The 15,198-nt window shown below is 45.7% G+C and overlaps 2 protein-coding genes across 5 annotated transcripts in view; one reads left to right on the top strand and one right to left on the bottom strand.

Moving 5' to 3' along the window:
• Positions 1 to 15,198, top strand: part of LOC126544386 (uncharacterized) — a 206,226-nt gene that overhangs the window by 127,881 nt on the left and 63,147 nt on the right. For 3 of the 4 annotated variants that reach the window (XM_072284956.1, XM_055062542.1, XM_055062541.1), the window contains exon 3: positions 9,489 to 9,662. The exons of the other annotated variant lie outside the window; for it this stretch is intronic. In XM_072284956.1, the coding sequence (XP_072141057.1) occupies positions 9,489 to 9,662 (174 nt within the window). The remainder of the gene's footprint in view (positions 1 to 9,488; positions 9,663 to 15,198) is intronic. 4 annotated transcript variants of the gene reach the window in all.
• LOC140213555 (uncharacterized) lies at positions 12,097 to 13,824 on the bottom strand. The gene is made up of 2 exons (XM_072284786.1): positions 13,334 to 13,824; positions 12,097 to 12,609 (listed from the first exon to the last, which is right to left on the bottom strand). Coding segments are annotated over exons 1-2 (468 nt in total). The 5' UTR covers positions 13,800 to 13,824; the 3' UTR covers positions 12,097 to 12,607.

Below are 15,198 nucleotides of genomic sequence, written 5' to 3'. Positions count from 1 at the left end.
ACAATCACACCTGGTCGGTTTTCATCAAAGAAAACATTCCGTCTCTACACACAAAACGGCAAACGCAACTTCCGCTACGAAACCGGAAATTACTTCACACTCATTGGCTGCACTCATTGGCCAGTTGTCCTTTGCCTTTAATGCCTTTAGTCTAACCGCTTTGCGACGGAAGTTTAGCATCTACAAATGGTGGACGTGGGATGGCAAGTGCATCATCTCTAAGCACTATCAGCTGGTGAATGCGATTATGTGGGTTTTGTTTTGAAAAAAGTCATTGCTCCGTACAGCAGACGACAAGGTCTGGTGAGTGCACGTGCAAATTCGATGACATGAAGCATAACTGCCGCACAGAAGCATCTCGGCGAGCAGGCGACAGAGTCGGATGTGTCGAAAAAGCTAGGCAGACGCCGCAGGACGGAATTATTTACCGCGTCGGCGCAAATATATGCTACACGCAAGCTAAACGCAAGGTTGAAAGCAGTAGATGGCGTGGTTATATCTTCGAAGAGTTAAATAAAAAGCCACAGTTTTTTAACCGACTTCGAGGGGAAGAAGTCTGAGTAAGCTGGTCAAAACGGAAGTCCATTCATTCGCGTCCAGCTGCACCTTTAAAGATATGACGTCACGATTCTATGCGTTGATAGAAGCGCTTTAAGCTGGCTGATTGTTTAGGCCGCAGTGGATGCGGTCAAGCCATAATTGCAAATTGAGGAGTTCGCGTCACGCTTTATTGATTGCCTCACAGTTGCTGAAAAGGGAGGTGTCCATTTAAGGTGAGATGCAAGCACAAAAACAAATTGAAGAGTCATTCCACTCTGTGAAGGTGGCTGACCGGCGAAGCTGTAGCACATCACACAGGGTTATACAACGGTAAATGTATTTATTTTCATCATTTTCTAATGGAGCCGCCATGGTGGCTCAGTGGCTGTGGTGTTGGGCTGCTGAGCACGAGGTCGCGGGATCGAATCCCGGCTATATACGGCGGCCGCATTTCGATGGAGGCGAAATGCGAAAACACCCGTGCACTTAGGTTTAGGTGCACCTTAAAGAATACCAGGTGGCCAAAATTTCCGGATTCCTCCGCTACGGCGTGCCTCACAATCAGAAAGTGGTTTTGGCCCCATAATTTAATTGTTTTAACATTTTTTTAATGGCAGTGACGATAGCTTTGTGATTACTATAATACACACTGATTGGTTCGATGACGACCTTAGACAGAATCTCAGTCAAAGTTGAATCTATGCAAGACCAATGTTGAGTAGTTGTGTGACTCGGATTGGTGTGTCCCTTCAAACCAGACTTTCCTCGCACAAACTGAGTGAACCATTTATTGTCTGGTTTTGAAATGTTCATTTATGTCTCCAACTATGAACGCAGTCGTAGTGTCATCACGGTTAACCCAGGCAAAGTGCGTGCTCATGAAGTCTCTCGATATCACACATAGGTGTGCCTGGAGATGTATGCAAAATGGATAGCACAATTCCGTCTTCCGTTTGTATGGCACAGACATTAATCCCCACAGTCGCTGGCATTGTCCTTTGCTCGAGTCAAGAGGACAAATGCACTTACATTGTGTCCTTTGCGTATATGGCAACACCTCTTGTTCAAGAGTCCATGTGCTGTTCACAAAGGAATTGGACCAGGGCCATGAACTACTGCATATTTTGCTTGCTTACGGGGATACAAGCCATTACATACAGGGGTATGAGCCATTGATGATCACAGTTTTCAACGTGTTGTTCCCTACATTGTATGCGTGATTAGAAAGAATGTGAGCACTGTTCGCTTCATCTTGCTGAGTGCTTGCAGCCTCTGCCTTACTGCTCTGCCTTACGGGGCATTTTTTGCTTGCTTAGGGGGGTATGAGCCATTGCTGATGATGATAGTTTTTGCTCGCACACATGGAAATTTGACGGAACCCTTGCCATGAAGAACTTTGCTGTAAACAGGATTCGTTAATTTTTGGTTTTGATGTAACATCTGTTTGTTACTTGCGCAGGCCAAAATTAAAGTAAGCGAGCAATAATAAGGTCAAACTATTCGCCTTATTCAAACTTCAAAATGAATACCTGCGAATTACAAAGGAGACCGGGAAGGTCGCTGCATCAAGAACTGTTGTCCTTGTTCTTAATAAATGTAGGCACAAACCTTACACAGGATTTGCCTACAGCCATATAGTAGGAACAAATTCAGCTATATACGACAAGAAGAAAGACAAGTACTTAAACAGTATTCGTGAAAATAAATGCAACGACGTGAACTTCCGAAGCAGGGACACGAACAGTCATATAGCGAAAAAACATTGAAACAAAAATATGGACAGATTCGCAGCGCAGGAGAGATCAGTATTCGCAGGAGAGATCATTGTGACAGAAAATAGAAGAAAAAAAATAGTCAACGTTGTAATCGATTTTGTATCTGGCAGGACATAAAACATAGCGATACACCGTGTCCCACCGCTGCTGCATTTTATTTTTTCTCTCGTCGCCATTTACTGCTAATTCATGCTCGCGCGGTGGCGAGCTTCACGTCGCGCACGAATCCATTTCCGGCCGAAGCCGCAGTCACCGTGCACTGCGTGCAGCTGGCCTTTACGGGTCTCGGCAGTCGCCGCTCGCTTCTCCCTCGGGGAAACGGGCCTCGCTATAAGGATAGACGCATCTTTTCAAAAGCGCGCGCATCGCGTGAAGTCAGCCGTGTCAATGCATGCGTGCGTGCGTGCACGTGCGTGCACGCGCGCGCGTTCGCGTGCGCTGCCGGTGCTTCCTCCGGGATGCCACCGAATCAATGCATGCGCTCCTTGCAGCCCGTAGCGGAACTCCGCCTACTCGGTGGTCGCGACCTCGCGGGTCTTCGAAAGCACCTGCGGCACCGCCGAAAATTGGCCCGGTGACCTCCTGCGAGTCCGAACGTGGGCAACGCAAAATGACAACGGGATGGTTGCGGGACCGTTGCTTTCTTCGGAGGGCCCGCGTCGCTTTGAGAGTAAAACGGAAGCGATTACCTTCGCTGCGCTTCCCCCAACATCCGGTGTCCTCCCGCAAGCGGTGGGCTTCGCAGGGAAGACGACGTGACGGGAAAACGACACCTTTTTTATTTTGTTGTTACTACCGGGGCAATAAAAGGAATCTAGATATGGTCGGGCTGGTTGGTGAAACAATCTTCATTAAGCACAAAAAGCAGTATATTGTCGCTTTGGAATGTCACTTTCTTACCCTCCTTCTGAATTGCGCGCAAAATAAGGCCTTTTTTTAAGAGAGTGAGAGAGAGAGAGAAAGAAAGAAATTGTTCAGGCTGGAATACAGCGTCGGTTACTTGCCCCTTGACTCGTGAACACTTAGTGCTAGAAGTTAAATTACATTCTGTGGCTTTGCGGGCCAAAAATGTGCGTTGATTACGAGATACGCTGTAGTATTTGGGGCATCCGAATGTTGATCGCTTGGGGTTCCTCAAGGTGTTGCTGAACCTAAGTGCACGAACGTTTTTGCATGGTCACCGAAATGCTGCCGCTGAGGCCGACGAAGTAGCATCGGACGCGTGTATAGCATTACACAATTGTGCACATAGACTAGGCAGAAGGACAAATTTTTTGCACTTGATGGCATTACGAAAGAAAATGACAATTTATGCGGCTTAATGCCCGAACGCAACTAACCGGCTATTATAGGGAGGAGTAGAGTAGAAAAGAAAACATCTAGGTTAATTTTGATTACTTGGGCTTCGTTAACTTCCGACCAAGACACAGTACTCGAGCATTAAAAAAAAGGTTATTTGCTCTTTCATCGAATCGGTGACCTCGCGGACAGCACTCACAAGGGCGCGGTTAGCAAAGCTTAACTTGGCAAAGATACAAGAACCTTCAAGCTGTCGAGGGCAACCTTACTGTGTGCAACGAACGTGCGTGCAGAATGTCGCAGCATTCGGTCCTCTATACCAGGTGACGACGTGTCTACCAGCGCCACTAACACTCGTGTAATCCGTCACCTGCCGGAGGAATATAATCGATGTACCTTCCCTCTCATACGCGACACGTGGGACCGAAAAAAAGAAGCTTCGAGCACAAGAACAGAGGGAGAAAGTGGTGAGGAGGAAATGAAAAGGGCCCGAGCAGGGCGAGCGGGATAGGTCGTCGCCGAAAGTTTTGAACCCGTGGGCACCCAACACCGCGGGCTTCCCAGGAATGCGTGTTCGGGCCATTGGTCCCGTTCCGAACCCTCCCATTCCACGAACAAGAGTGCCTTTGGCTTCGCTCTTTCTTTTTTTTTTTTTTTCAACGTCGAGCATTGCGCGACGACGCGGTGCCCTTGCGGCAATAAAAGGTCTCGGGGTCGTCAAAGCCCAGTGGCCATTTGTGCCTCCGAGAAACTTCTGGCGTGCAGTTTATGCCTGAGTGACTTCTTGTGGTGGTAGCCTTTACTGGAACAAACGGCTTTAGTCTCTGCGACAGCGACCAGGTATCCTGGGTTTCAGCATAACAAAGAGTATTCGCCTCCCCGTGAACTTTTAGGGAGTTTTTTTCGCCAGCGCCCGTAAACATGTGTGAATTTACGGGTTGTTACAGTTCACGGCAGCCCAGGAGCACTGGTGGTGCAGTGCTGTGACTCTGACATAAACTGGAGCACATGGCGGTTTTCGAGAGCTCAACGAAACACCGCTTGGCAGGAGAAAACCATTGTTTAGGACGGGTCACTTACCCATGTGAAAAAGACCAGAATTAACGTTTCAAGACATCGATAGGTCCCTACGAATCAGGTTGCGGGACCTGTGTAGGTTTCAAAATATTAAATATTATTGTTTGACGATTAACGTTGCGTTGTAGGGATTCCGAAAAAGCATCTTTGTTAGTTTTATGACGTGAGCCAGTGGCCTTTTCTGCTAATGAAGTACACTGTGGCGACCATGTTGTACGCATATAACAGTTCGTTCAAAGGCAGAGGCAGCAACAATCTTTTGGGTATAGTAGTTTTCTGCTGATAGCTATGCGTGCAGACATGTCATGCCTATTCTCACCTCTCCATGTTAATTCCATCTTGCAAATATATATCTTCATGCTACCTATTACTCAGAAAACAATTATGAACATACAACACCTCGTCTTTTCGGAAACGCGTCACAATTTTCGATACTCTGCTCTTATACGTGGTGGCGCTGCATGCATTCGCACGTGAGCCAAGTTTTCTAAAGTCCCAGCCAGCGGATAAACCATTTCACGTGCATAACATTGTCTTTGTCTTTTTTTTTTCATTGCAATGGCAGTAAAGGATAATAAAGTGGTCACCTTGCGAGCGTGACTGCTCTGTCACCTAAGCAGCAGGCTGTGTTAGATGGTATAGTCCGATTAAGATCCGCACGTCCATCCTTAACCGAGTGTGGACATCCTCGAGATCTTCAAAATGTTTTAAGAGGAGCGTCCCAACTAGCATATCCGCTGGATATTCGTTATACAGACGTCACAGGCACCATATAAAGACAGAATTGAGATTTATGCTCATCTTGCACACCGAAGTCGGATATACGATCTGGTGTATGCAATATTTTAATATTCTTCCGGAAAAACCGAAATTCTTGCTTTCGTGAGCAGGACTCAAGGATTCTGCTGGTGCTGTACATGCGGTTAGTTGCGTTTGTCTGCCGCAAGTTGATTTTAAGTGCTGCAAAGTATTTCGACGCAGAATAAGAGCTGCATTAAAACCCAAGAACTTTGTTTTAATTGCCGCAACTCAGCATCAAGTGCTACAACTAGAGGGATAAAAAGATACATTTGTTATGAAAGGAAATCTGAGAAGTCGGCCTCCATCCGAGTTCGGACATGCTAATCAGTGCTACAGTGAAGAGAAGGAGAAGGGCGAGGAGGATGCAACCTATGGGTGGACCTAACCTTGTGGGGGCATGCCAGCGGTTGCTCGTTCGAAACGTCTTTCACCACGTGGAGGTAACATGGTATGCCTATGGGCATGGATATATGCATATGGGCAAGCAGTTCATCCCAGCATACAGTTCACTCCGTATGCGATGCGGCTATCAACTGGATTACGTGTTGGTAAAGTTTAGTATTACTTGCTAAAGTTCGGCACACGATGAATATGTAAGGTTTATTAAAAAAATACTTTCGGAGTAAGCTAAGCACCTTCCTCGTGAAAATTAGGTTTCCTTGCAGGCAGACCAATTTCTCCACGGTAGCGGACGGCGATACTTCGTGTTTCTGTCCACCAAGTAGACTTTGTGTTCTCTCCGCACACTCTGGGCATTCTAGAAAGTAATATTTTATGCCACAATTGGCTAAGCAGAACAAACACGTTCGAATGGGCGACCGTCCTATCTTGTGTCACCATGCCAGCGTTCTCGCTGACAGGGTGAAAGCATGGGATAGTGAGAGTGTTACCGTTGGGCTAAGTCCCTTGGTCGCGCAGGTCTGATATGATGGAGGCGCCAAGGACTGAAAGTGCTTCAGAATGATCGTCTTAGATGCCCGCTGGACACGTTGTGGTACTCTCACCATTGAGCTTAGACCTTGGCGCGCAAGATCGTGAGCAGCATCATTTCCAGGCGTGCCCACGTGTGATTGAAATCGCTGAAATAATATGGCGAAATCCTAAACTGCGTAGATGCTCGATATTGCATAAACACCGCTGCAGGCAGATGTCCTGCAGGAATCCTCGCTGGAATACCTGGCATGCAACCATTACGTCTGGTAATATCACTGCTGGTTTTACTGAACAAGAATAAAGTTTCTGCAAGGCAGCTTCAAGTGCTGCAATAAAGTGATATTTTAAATTCCACGACTTGCGTTCAGCCTTCATGGGCTGTGTTTAAACAACGACGCAGGTATTTCGTTAGAGCTCTATCACCTTTATTGTTTTATTCGTTTATATATGCGGACTATAGTTTTCGTAATGTTCAGATGTCCGCTCATGATCTCAAGAAGGAACAATATTCGTTCTCGTGCCATGTATCGTTTTATTCTTATTTTTACTTCGCCTGAATAGCATTTCGAACATCGTGTTCTAGTGAAAAATGAGAAGCTTGGTTTTTACACTTTCATGGAAAATAATTGTACATTTTGATGATACGAGTTCGACAATTCCACTTCCAGCTTCTTTGAAAGTGCACATTTCTGTGCCATGCATCAACGACAAAAATGAAGCTTGTCAGATAAAATAGTGTGTAAGAACAAGTAACAGCAAAGATAAACCACCTCTCTCTGTGTCTTCTGTTCGTTATTCTCGTGTCATACACGCTGTTGTTGTCCATATTCAACCATGTTCAAATTTATACTTTATATGACACTAGTTTGAGCTTCATTTTGAAATCTTACGTTATTCTGGCATACGTTATCCATGACGCGCTAAAATAAGCTGTTTCCAGTAATGCAGCTACTAACATTTTTTTTAACGTTAGATAGCATGTTCTTGCAAGGGAAGTAAACTACGTGCGTAGAATCGCATATTTCAGCATCAGTTTGTCATAGTAACGAGCATTATAGCCTGCACTGCTGCTGCGCCATTAAAATCCCAAATGATCATCATCATCATCATCATCATAATCATCATCATCATCTTTTTTGGCCTTTGCTGAAAAGCATTCACATCTCAGTGTGTCAGTGTTGCAGGGTTTTGCTCTGCAAATTTTATAGGTTTCGCTGCGGATGATCAGCGGGAGGTGCTTAGAATATGTCAGAAATGCGCATTGATGCCCGTGGGACATCTATGCACTCTTTGTGCGATAGGACATATCGCGATTACACATGAGTATTTGAATGCCTAATATATGCCTATTGGGCTCATGACGCTTTCTGTGTATATGAGTAGCCGCGCTATAGAGAAAAATTGAGATAAGAGCCAATGCTCTTCTAGTGTGCTGCAATATCTTCGTGCTATGTATTCAGTAAGCCGCAGTCAAGTCGTGCTGCACGACAGTTTATGAAGTTTTGTTATATTCTCAGCATGGGGGGAGAGGGTCAACAATGAAACGTCAGCATTTTGAAGTTTATGATCGACAAGGATTTGGTGGCCCCCTTTTTGTAATCGACGTGAGCGCATCGCGTTCGTTATTTTTGAACGCGAGTAGCGTTAAGGGTCCCGTATCGTAGAAAATCCGGCGTCGGAGTCTTCGGATTTGTTCGTGAGCGAAAGTTTCCGTATATATTTAGGTATATGTATGTGCCAGGGCACCTTATAGACACTCGACTGCTTGGCCTTCGATGTAGCACAAGATGGATGTATTCCGTGTCTCGTGGCATTCCGGGTAAGGGAAGCGACCAGTTTCGCCATTCCTTTGCCCACTGCTCATTCTAAATGCTGTTCAAGGTCGTCGAAACATTTCCTATACCTAGCCGCGTTCACGGTCGACTGCGTACGTGAAATTCCGGAACTACGAGGTTAGAACTATTTAGAAATTATTCTATATTGTGATACCTATCGCGATCAGCGAAACCCATCTATCGCGGACTAATCAAGGAAGTTTTTACGCATGCAAGAATTACGAAAAGGCCTGCAGCAACTTCCGAAGCGCGCTGCCAAAACGTGCCTGTTTAGATGCCCGCCTTTTGTAATCGAAGCGAGCGCATCGTGCACGTTATTTTGAACGCGACTAGCGTTAAGGGCCCCGTGGATAATCTACCGTGGAAAACCCTTCTATCGTGGAATAATCAAGGGAGTTTTTACGCATGTAAGATCCCCTGGGCTGAAATTATCCGCCATACGTTGGCCTCACAGCATGCAGGGTTAGCTAACTGAGCTAGCTTGGATGCTTGGTTGCCATAGTCAGAATTTCCAATCCTTGAGGCAAACAAGTAAGCAAACAAGAAAGCAAGCAAACGAGCAAGCAAGCAAGTGAACAAACAAACAAACAAACAAAGAAACAAACGAACATACGGCACACAAACAAACTAGGAAACAATCAAGCAAGGAAATAGGCAAGCAAACAAGCAAACAAAAAAAGCAAGCAAACGTGCAAAGAAACGTGCAAGCAGACAAGCAAACCAAGCAACGCAAAGTAGAGCAGAGTAGGGAAGAGTAGATCAAAGCAGAGCAGAGCAAAGCATAGCAAAGCAGAGCAGAGTAGAGCAGAGTAGAGCAAAGTAAAGCAAAGCAAAGCAAAGGAAAGCACAGCAAAGACAAAAAGACAAAGCAGATAAGAGCCGAGCAAAACAGAGCAAAGCAGAGCAGAACAAAGCGAAACAGACAATACCAGAAGAAACAAAGCAAAGCAAGTAAAGCAAATAAAACACTACAAAGCAAAGCAAAACAAGCAAGGAAGCAAGCAAAAGATCATACAAACAAACAATTTGTCCACACAAGCGCGAAGAAGTAAACTGGCAATGTGTCAACCGCGTGGTCAGAATCATCCAACAACAAACTGCGTAGAATCATCCAACAAGATTGGCAAACTCGCGCCATAGCCGTTCTGGCGCAAATTGAAGAAGAAGAATTGAAGTAGAATACTGGAAGGCGATGTTGATCGTCGCACTGCTCCTGGTCATACTGCAGGGGGCCTCCTCGGAAGTTGTACGTGAGGTCAACATGAGTGTTACGACCAACTCGACTAGCCTTGTCGGCTGGGTGGGAGAGCCCGCACAGCTCACCTACAACATCAGCACCCGAGTCGGCATCATCGTCCAGTGTACCAGGAACGCCGACCACGTCACCTCGTACTACGTTCTGGTGGGTACACCCACGTCGCTAAACACTCGTTAAACCACCCCCTCGCACCTTGCCCGGAAACTACTACCGAGGTTAGCCGAGTGAATGATAACTTCGAGGACATCCGTTCACATTTCGAAAAAAAGAAACCAAAAAACAATTATGCTTAATATGCATTTAAAATAAAAATGGGAGCACGAGGTAAAGCATGATCGGATGCCTGATGGCAGTTTGCGTTGCAAAAAGCGAATGACATATTCATGTTTCGTAGAGTGATACGCGCATGAAAGAGTCTTTCTTTATACTAGAACTTTCCAGACCATTTATGTTACTACATCTCAATGACGGTGGATGGCCACGTCGGATAGAGGGCGTGCCATTTCGTGCCCTGCGCTCCTAAATCTATAATTTTGCTATGAGCTTGCATATCTCTGAAAATTATAGTTTGTGGTAATTTGAAATGTTTTCTTATTATTCTGCTAGAGCAAAAGGAAAATAAATCAAAGGAAAGCCCAGCGTACCACAAGTTCTGGTAAGCGCCAGAGATTGCGAGAAACTTTAATTGACCCCAGTTTAATTTACTAACAGTTAGGGCCGTCGACTGCTGGGAAGACGGTTCCTTAACTGTTTGGAAACTCGTGGTACATTCGACTGGTTCCTACCACGCTCCACCTCACTTTGGAGCGATGCGCAGTCCTCTCGAGATTGGGGCGGGATAAAGCCTGCTCCAACCGAATGTGCACTGATGTCCGAACGTGCTTCAACAGCAATTGGAACAGCCATGTGATCGAGTTTCTGCCGGATCTTGGTCGCGCTCCCAGCCCAAAGGCAAGAGCGCCTCCCAGCGTTCTGAGGTGGAACACGACGCCCTATAAAGGTATCCGTCGAGCGTGTACGGAGCGCTCGATTTCCTCTAGCAGTGTAGAAACCGCACCGCGAGAGCAATCTATAGACGGTTCGAAAGCGACCAGTCGAATCTACCATAAAGCACTCACCATAACCGTCCATTCACCATTCATTATCTAAATTAGCAGAATTGACACGCGAAAAGGTGCAGGACTAGGCAGACACGGAGACGGCAGTGGCAACAACAACAAAAAGCAATCTGTCCGGATCGTCGCAGTCTTCCTTTTGCCATTTAACTGTGATCGTAGGAAACACTACTTTTTAGCTTTCGATCCTTACTTGTTCGTAGTTTGTCTCTTTATAAGCAATTGAGCAAGTATTCATCGCTATATATTTTGACAGAAGCGGGAGTCTTATGAGTACGTGCCAGTGGTTTTAGTATCTTGCGAGCAGCTCAAAATAAAGGACCAGGCAAGGCAGACATGGGAATCGAAATGCAGCACCTGCAAGGCGCTGGCTGCCTCAACGTTTAATTCTGAGAAATCGCACGAGTCAGATTCGAACCAAGAAGACGATAGGGAATGATGCTGATGATGATGGTGAGTATATGCACATCACAGTGGTGACGTATTTTCATATATCTCACCAAGTGACGAATATTTGCGAAATATATATAAATATATGAATAAATAAACATAAATAAGTTGTGCCCCAGAGAGCGTCAAAGGAGGTGACGATAGCTGACGATAATAGTTCTGATCGGTATATACAAATGACAATGGTGAAGTGACACGCATCGCTCTCACAGAGCAACGAATGCACGACGTAATAATATGAAGCTAGTAAGAGCTAGCTTTTAAATAATGGTACCTATTCTTATGCCAGTATCCTATTTCTGGTTGTAGACATTTTAGTGTAATTACCGACTGTAGCGTCCTAATTTATATTCAAATAAGCGTCGAATGAATATTTTGTTTTCGATTATTTTGTTTCGCTGCTAGTCGTAGTTGCGCTTCCTTTTATCTGCCGTTAATGTTTAGACCATTCCGGTTCTCCAGCATTGTAGAACCGTAAAATCGCTTTCAGTATATAGGTGAACCTCCGTGGCGTGCATTTTCTAATTATCTCGCGGCATGTTCAAATGTGTCATTGAACTTGTTCTGTCAAGGGGCCCCCAAAGCAAGCTGCAGTGCTCTGTCAATAAAGAAATCCGCGAGGAAGGGCTTTTCCACCCAAACTGTTGGACAAGTTGTGCTGTAATACCGTGCAGAGGTGTCACCCTGAGGTCAGTTCGAATTAACCCCTGTTCTGTTTCAGTACCTGTCTGCTTTGTCCAAGAATGCGAGTGCAGGATGGCGAATGAGCTCTGTTTTCTATGTTGAACCAACTCTGAACAACTCATGGAAGAAATCCCAAGCAACTTGCAAGGATTACGGGCTTTAATCACAAAGCGTCCTGCACTGTAAGCGCCAAACCACAATTGGTCCTTTGGCAATGCGATCGTCTCGTAATATCGTGATCACCTTGATATAACGACGTCAATGGCAAGAAGTCATTGCCCAAAGGTGATTGGCTGCAATTTCTCGTCCGGAATTGAACCACCAACCAGTTAAAATTGCATTCGTACCTTTATCTTTCTTGTATGTCTTACGAAAGAGCGTTTCCTCATTGGCTGAAATTTGATCTCCTGCCACTCACGAACGAGCCGTCATTGATCAAACTTCGGTCGTTGAGACAGCACTCTTACACGAGAGGTGCAATAAAAGCGAGGGGCCACAGAAAGAAGAAGACTTCAAGTTCATCTCTCACGTCAAATAAGTTTCATCAATAAAGGCCCAGTTTCTTAGCTCTGATGAAGACTCGGCACACTTGGCGCCAACTTTAGGCGCGTTGTCGCACTACGCCCACCAAGAACATGCTTAGCGTCCCACAAGAAAACCGAGTTCCTCGCAAGAGTGACTTGACATATTTTTCTTCTCGGACAGCATAATCCGAGAACGTGTCGTTCTGCAGACCGATTTTACTGGCCGCTTTAGAGTGTTTGAGCTTGATGATGGCGCACAGCAGAAGAAAATGCTTGCAACTTCTCTTCGTCTTCAAAAATGTTATGGTAATGTGATTTCTGAAAAGACAAGAAAATAGAACAATTCGTTAGGCACCAAACGATGGACGAAGTCTTTGAATATATAATCAGCGAGCATTCACTAACTTTATAGAAACGCATTAATTTTACGCATTCGCTCACATTCGTATCAATTGGAAAGTAATGAAAGCAAAACAAAAGACAATAGGAAGAGTGACATGCAATGGGATCCAAATGCACAATCTACGCTCTACGAGCTGGGTGCTTCGTCGGCTGAGCCACGGCATTGACGGTCTCTTGCTCCACTTTTCTGATTCATGTACCGTTGTTATCAGAAGATTTAAGGTAACTAGACAATTCAGTGAAATAATCATCCGGCTGTGAAACCATTCATTGTTGAAAATCCTTAACGTCGAGAAACGCAGTGGCGCTGGGCGGCAGCGTATCAGGCGCTCTTCCAAAGCCTCGCAACCAGTGACGTAGCCATCTGGTGGCACATCGGGCGCGTGCAAGTGTATTAACAGTAAGCGACATCATCATTATCATCATCATCAGCCTATCGCGCCTATTGCAAGACGAAGGCCTCTCCCAGCGATCGCCAATTACTATGGCCTTGCGCTAGCTCATTGAAAGGTATGTCTGCGGATTTCCAAATTTCATAACACCACCGAATTCTGTACTGTCCTCGATGGCAGAGAACGACAAATGTAAGCTGCTCTAATCAGTTCATAGGTTCGAGAGAGAATGAAAGATATACACTCACACTTCTTCTTGCGAAGCAGTACACTGTACTGGTAGGGGGTGCCGAGGCCATAGCCGTAGTTCAGGCCGTAGCCGATGAGACCGTGACCGAAACCGTAGTGGCTGACTCCGTAGCCATAGGCCGGGGCAGCGTGGGCAACGGTGGCCCCAACTGGGGCGTGGTGGATGGTGGTGGCCACTAATGGGGCAGCGGCGTAAGTGGCCACAGCTGGGGCAGCAGCGTAAGTAGCGAATGGCGCAGCGAGAGAAGTGGCAGCAGTATTAGCGTGGTAGGTGGCGACGGCTGGAACGGTGTGAGTAACGGTGGCAATGGTTGGACTGCTGCCAGAGTATCCGGGGTAGCGAAGGGTGTAGCCATAGCCGGTACCATAGCCGCTATCGGGGCCGTAGCCGGTGTAGACAGCGAAAGCACTGGCGGTGAGAGCCAAGAGGACGCAGGCGCGGATCTGCGTAGCCCAGCCAAACATGCTTTCTTTGATGTTGGTCTTTTCATCAAACACCCCTAGCTACAGATCACGGCGAACAATACAGAGCACGAAGGATCCATAGTAGCTCCAACTCGAACTCAGAGTGGGCACTACATTTAGTCCTGTTTTAACTTTCTCCGGAGTTCTCCGAGCTCGCGCTACTGTGCATTTTCACAGCTGAATCAACAACAAATCAAGTTAGCCAATGTAACGACACCTAGCCATAGACAAATTTATCTCCATTTAAAGAAATCTGCCATATTTTGCTTTCATGTTAACGTTTCCTTAGGTTCCCCTGTGTTGATATCAAGTGAAAAAGCTTGTGGAATGCCGATTGTGCCTATTTATGACTTGTTCGTTTAAGTCGCCTGCACTGGCGGCTTAAACAACATTAGTAAAAAACATTAGCTGAAACATTAGTAAAAAGACGAACTTAGCTGTGCATGACGGCGGCAGCCTTGCACTTCCTTGAAATTTTCATCGCCATATGGATAGAATGTGATCGCCCTCATTATTGGCTGTGCTATTTATGCCGTCTAATCCTACATTTGTGAATATTTTCAATCTGGTAGTAGCGTTAATACCATAAATATCCTACTTTTGAATTATCTGCTGCAATTTCATCAACATCGTCAGCAGCAGCATCGTCATAACAATCCTATCGTGGTCAACTATAAGTCGAGGGCTTTTCCTAGAGATCTACTGGCCTTGTTTTCTGTCAGGCTACTGCATCCGGCAAATCTAGTAATTTGATCCCTCCCATTAGTGCTTTGGTACCATATGCTGCACTTCTAATTCATTGGCGCTCATTCTACTACTCCAATATGAGCAGCCACATAACCTGCCCCAATTCTGGCTTCGAATTTCAACGAATATACGTGCGCTTCTTGGCTGACTGTTTGTAACAACCCAAGAAATTCGCTACGCTTGCAAAAAAGGGCTTTCAAGCACCGCCGAATAATGCATTCCATGGCAATTTATATGACTGCCTGTCAAGTAAGGGTATATTAAATCGTCCTTATTGTTTATAGAAATAATTCCATGCGTGCAGAGTTGAATGAATGAGCCAGCGGGTACGGTACCATTGCGGCTTCGAACTGGAATGACTTATCAGAAAAAGATGTGCATACAGTTCCTCAGAGTCATTCGTCCGTTTGATTGTCTAAAAGGAGAAGTATGGACCAGGTAGGCTTACCATGGTGACTTCAGAGCTGCTGTTGAACAAACTGCTGTTCGAACTTGTTGTCGGGTGCCCTTTTATACGGAGGACTCTTGGAGAACCTCCAAAACAAGGTGGAGGGCAATACGTAGTAACACCGCGAATTTGAGTGATCTTTATAATTCTCCCCATCCCCGTAAGCGAGTAATGTCTGAGCATTTGGAACTGTAATCAAGCACT

This window comes from Dermacentor andersoni, chromosome 10 (genome assembly GCF_023375885.2).
Source record: "Dermacentor andersoni chromosome 10, qqDerAnde1_hic_scaffold, whole genome shotgun sequence".
Classification (NCBI taxonomy): domain Eukaryota; kingdom Metazoa; phylum Arthropoda; class Arachnida; order Ixodida; family Ixodidae; genus Dermacentor; species Dermacentor andersoni.
Note: the sequence above shows the minus strand (reverse complement) of the source record. Positions and strands in the feature narration are given on the sequence as shown.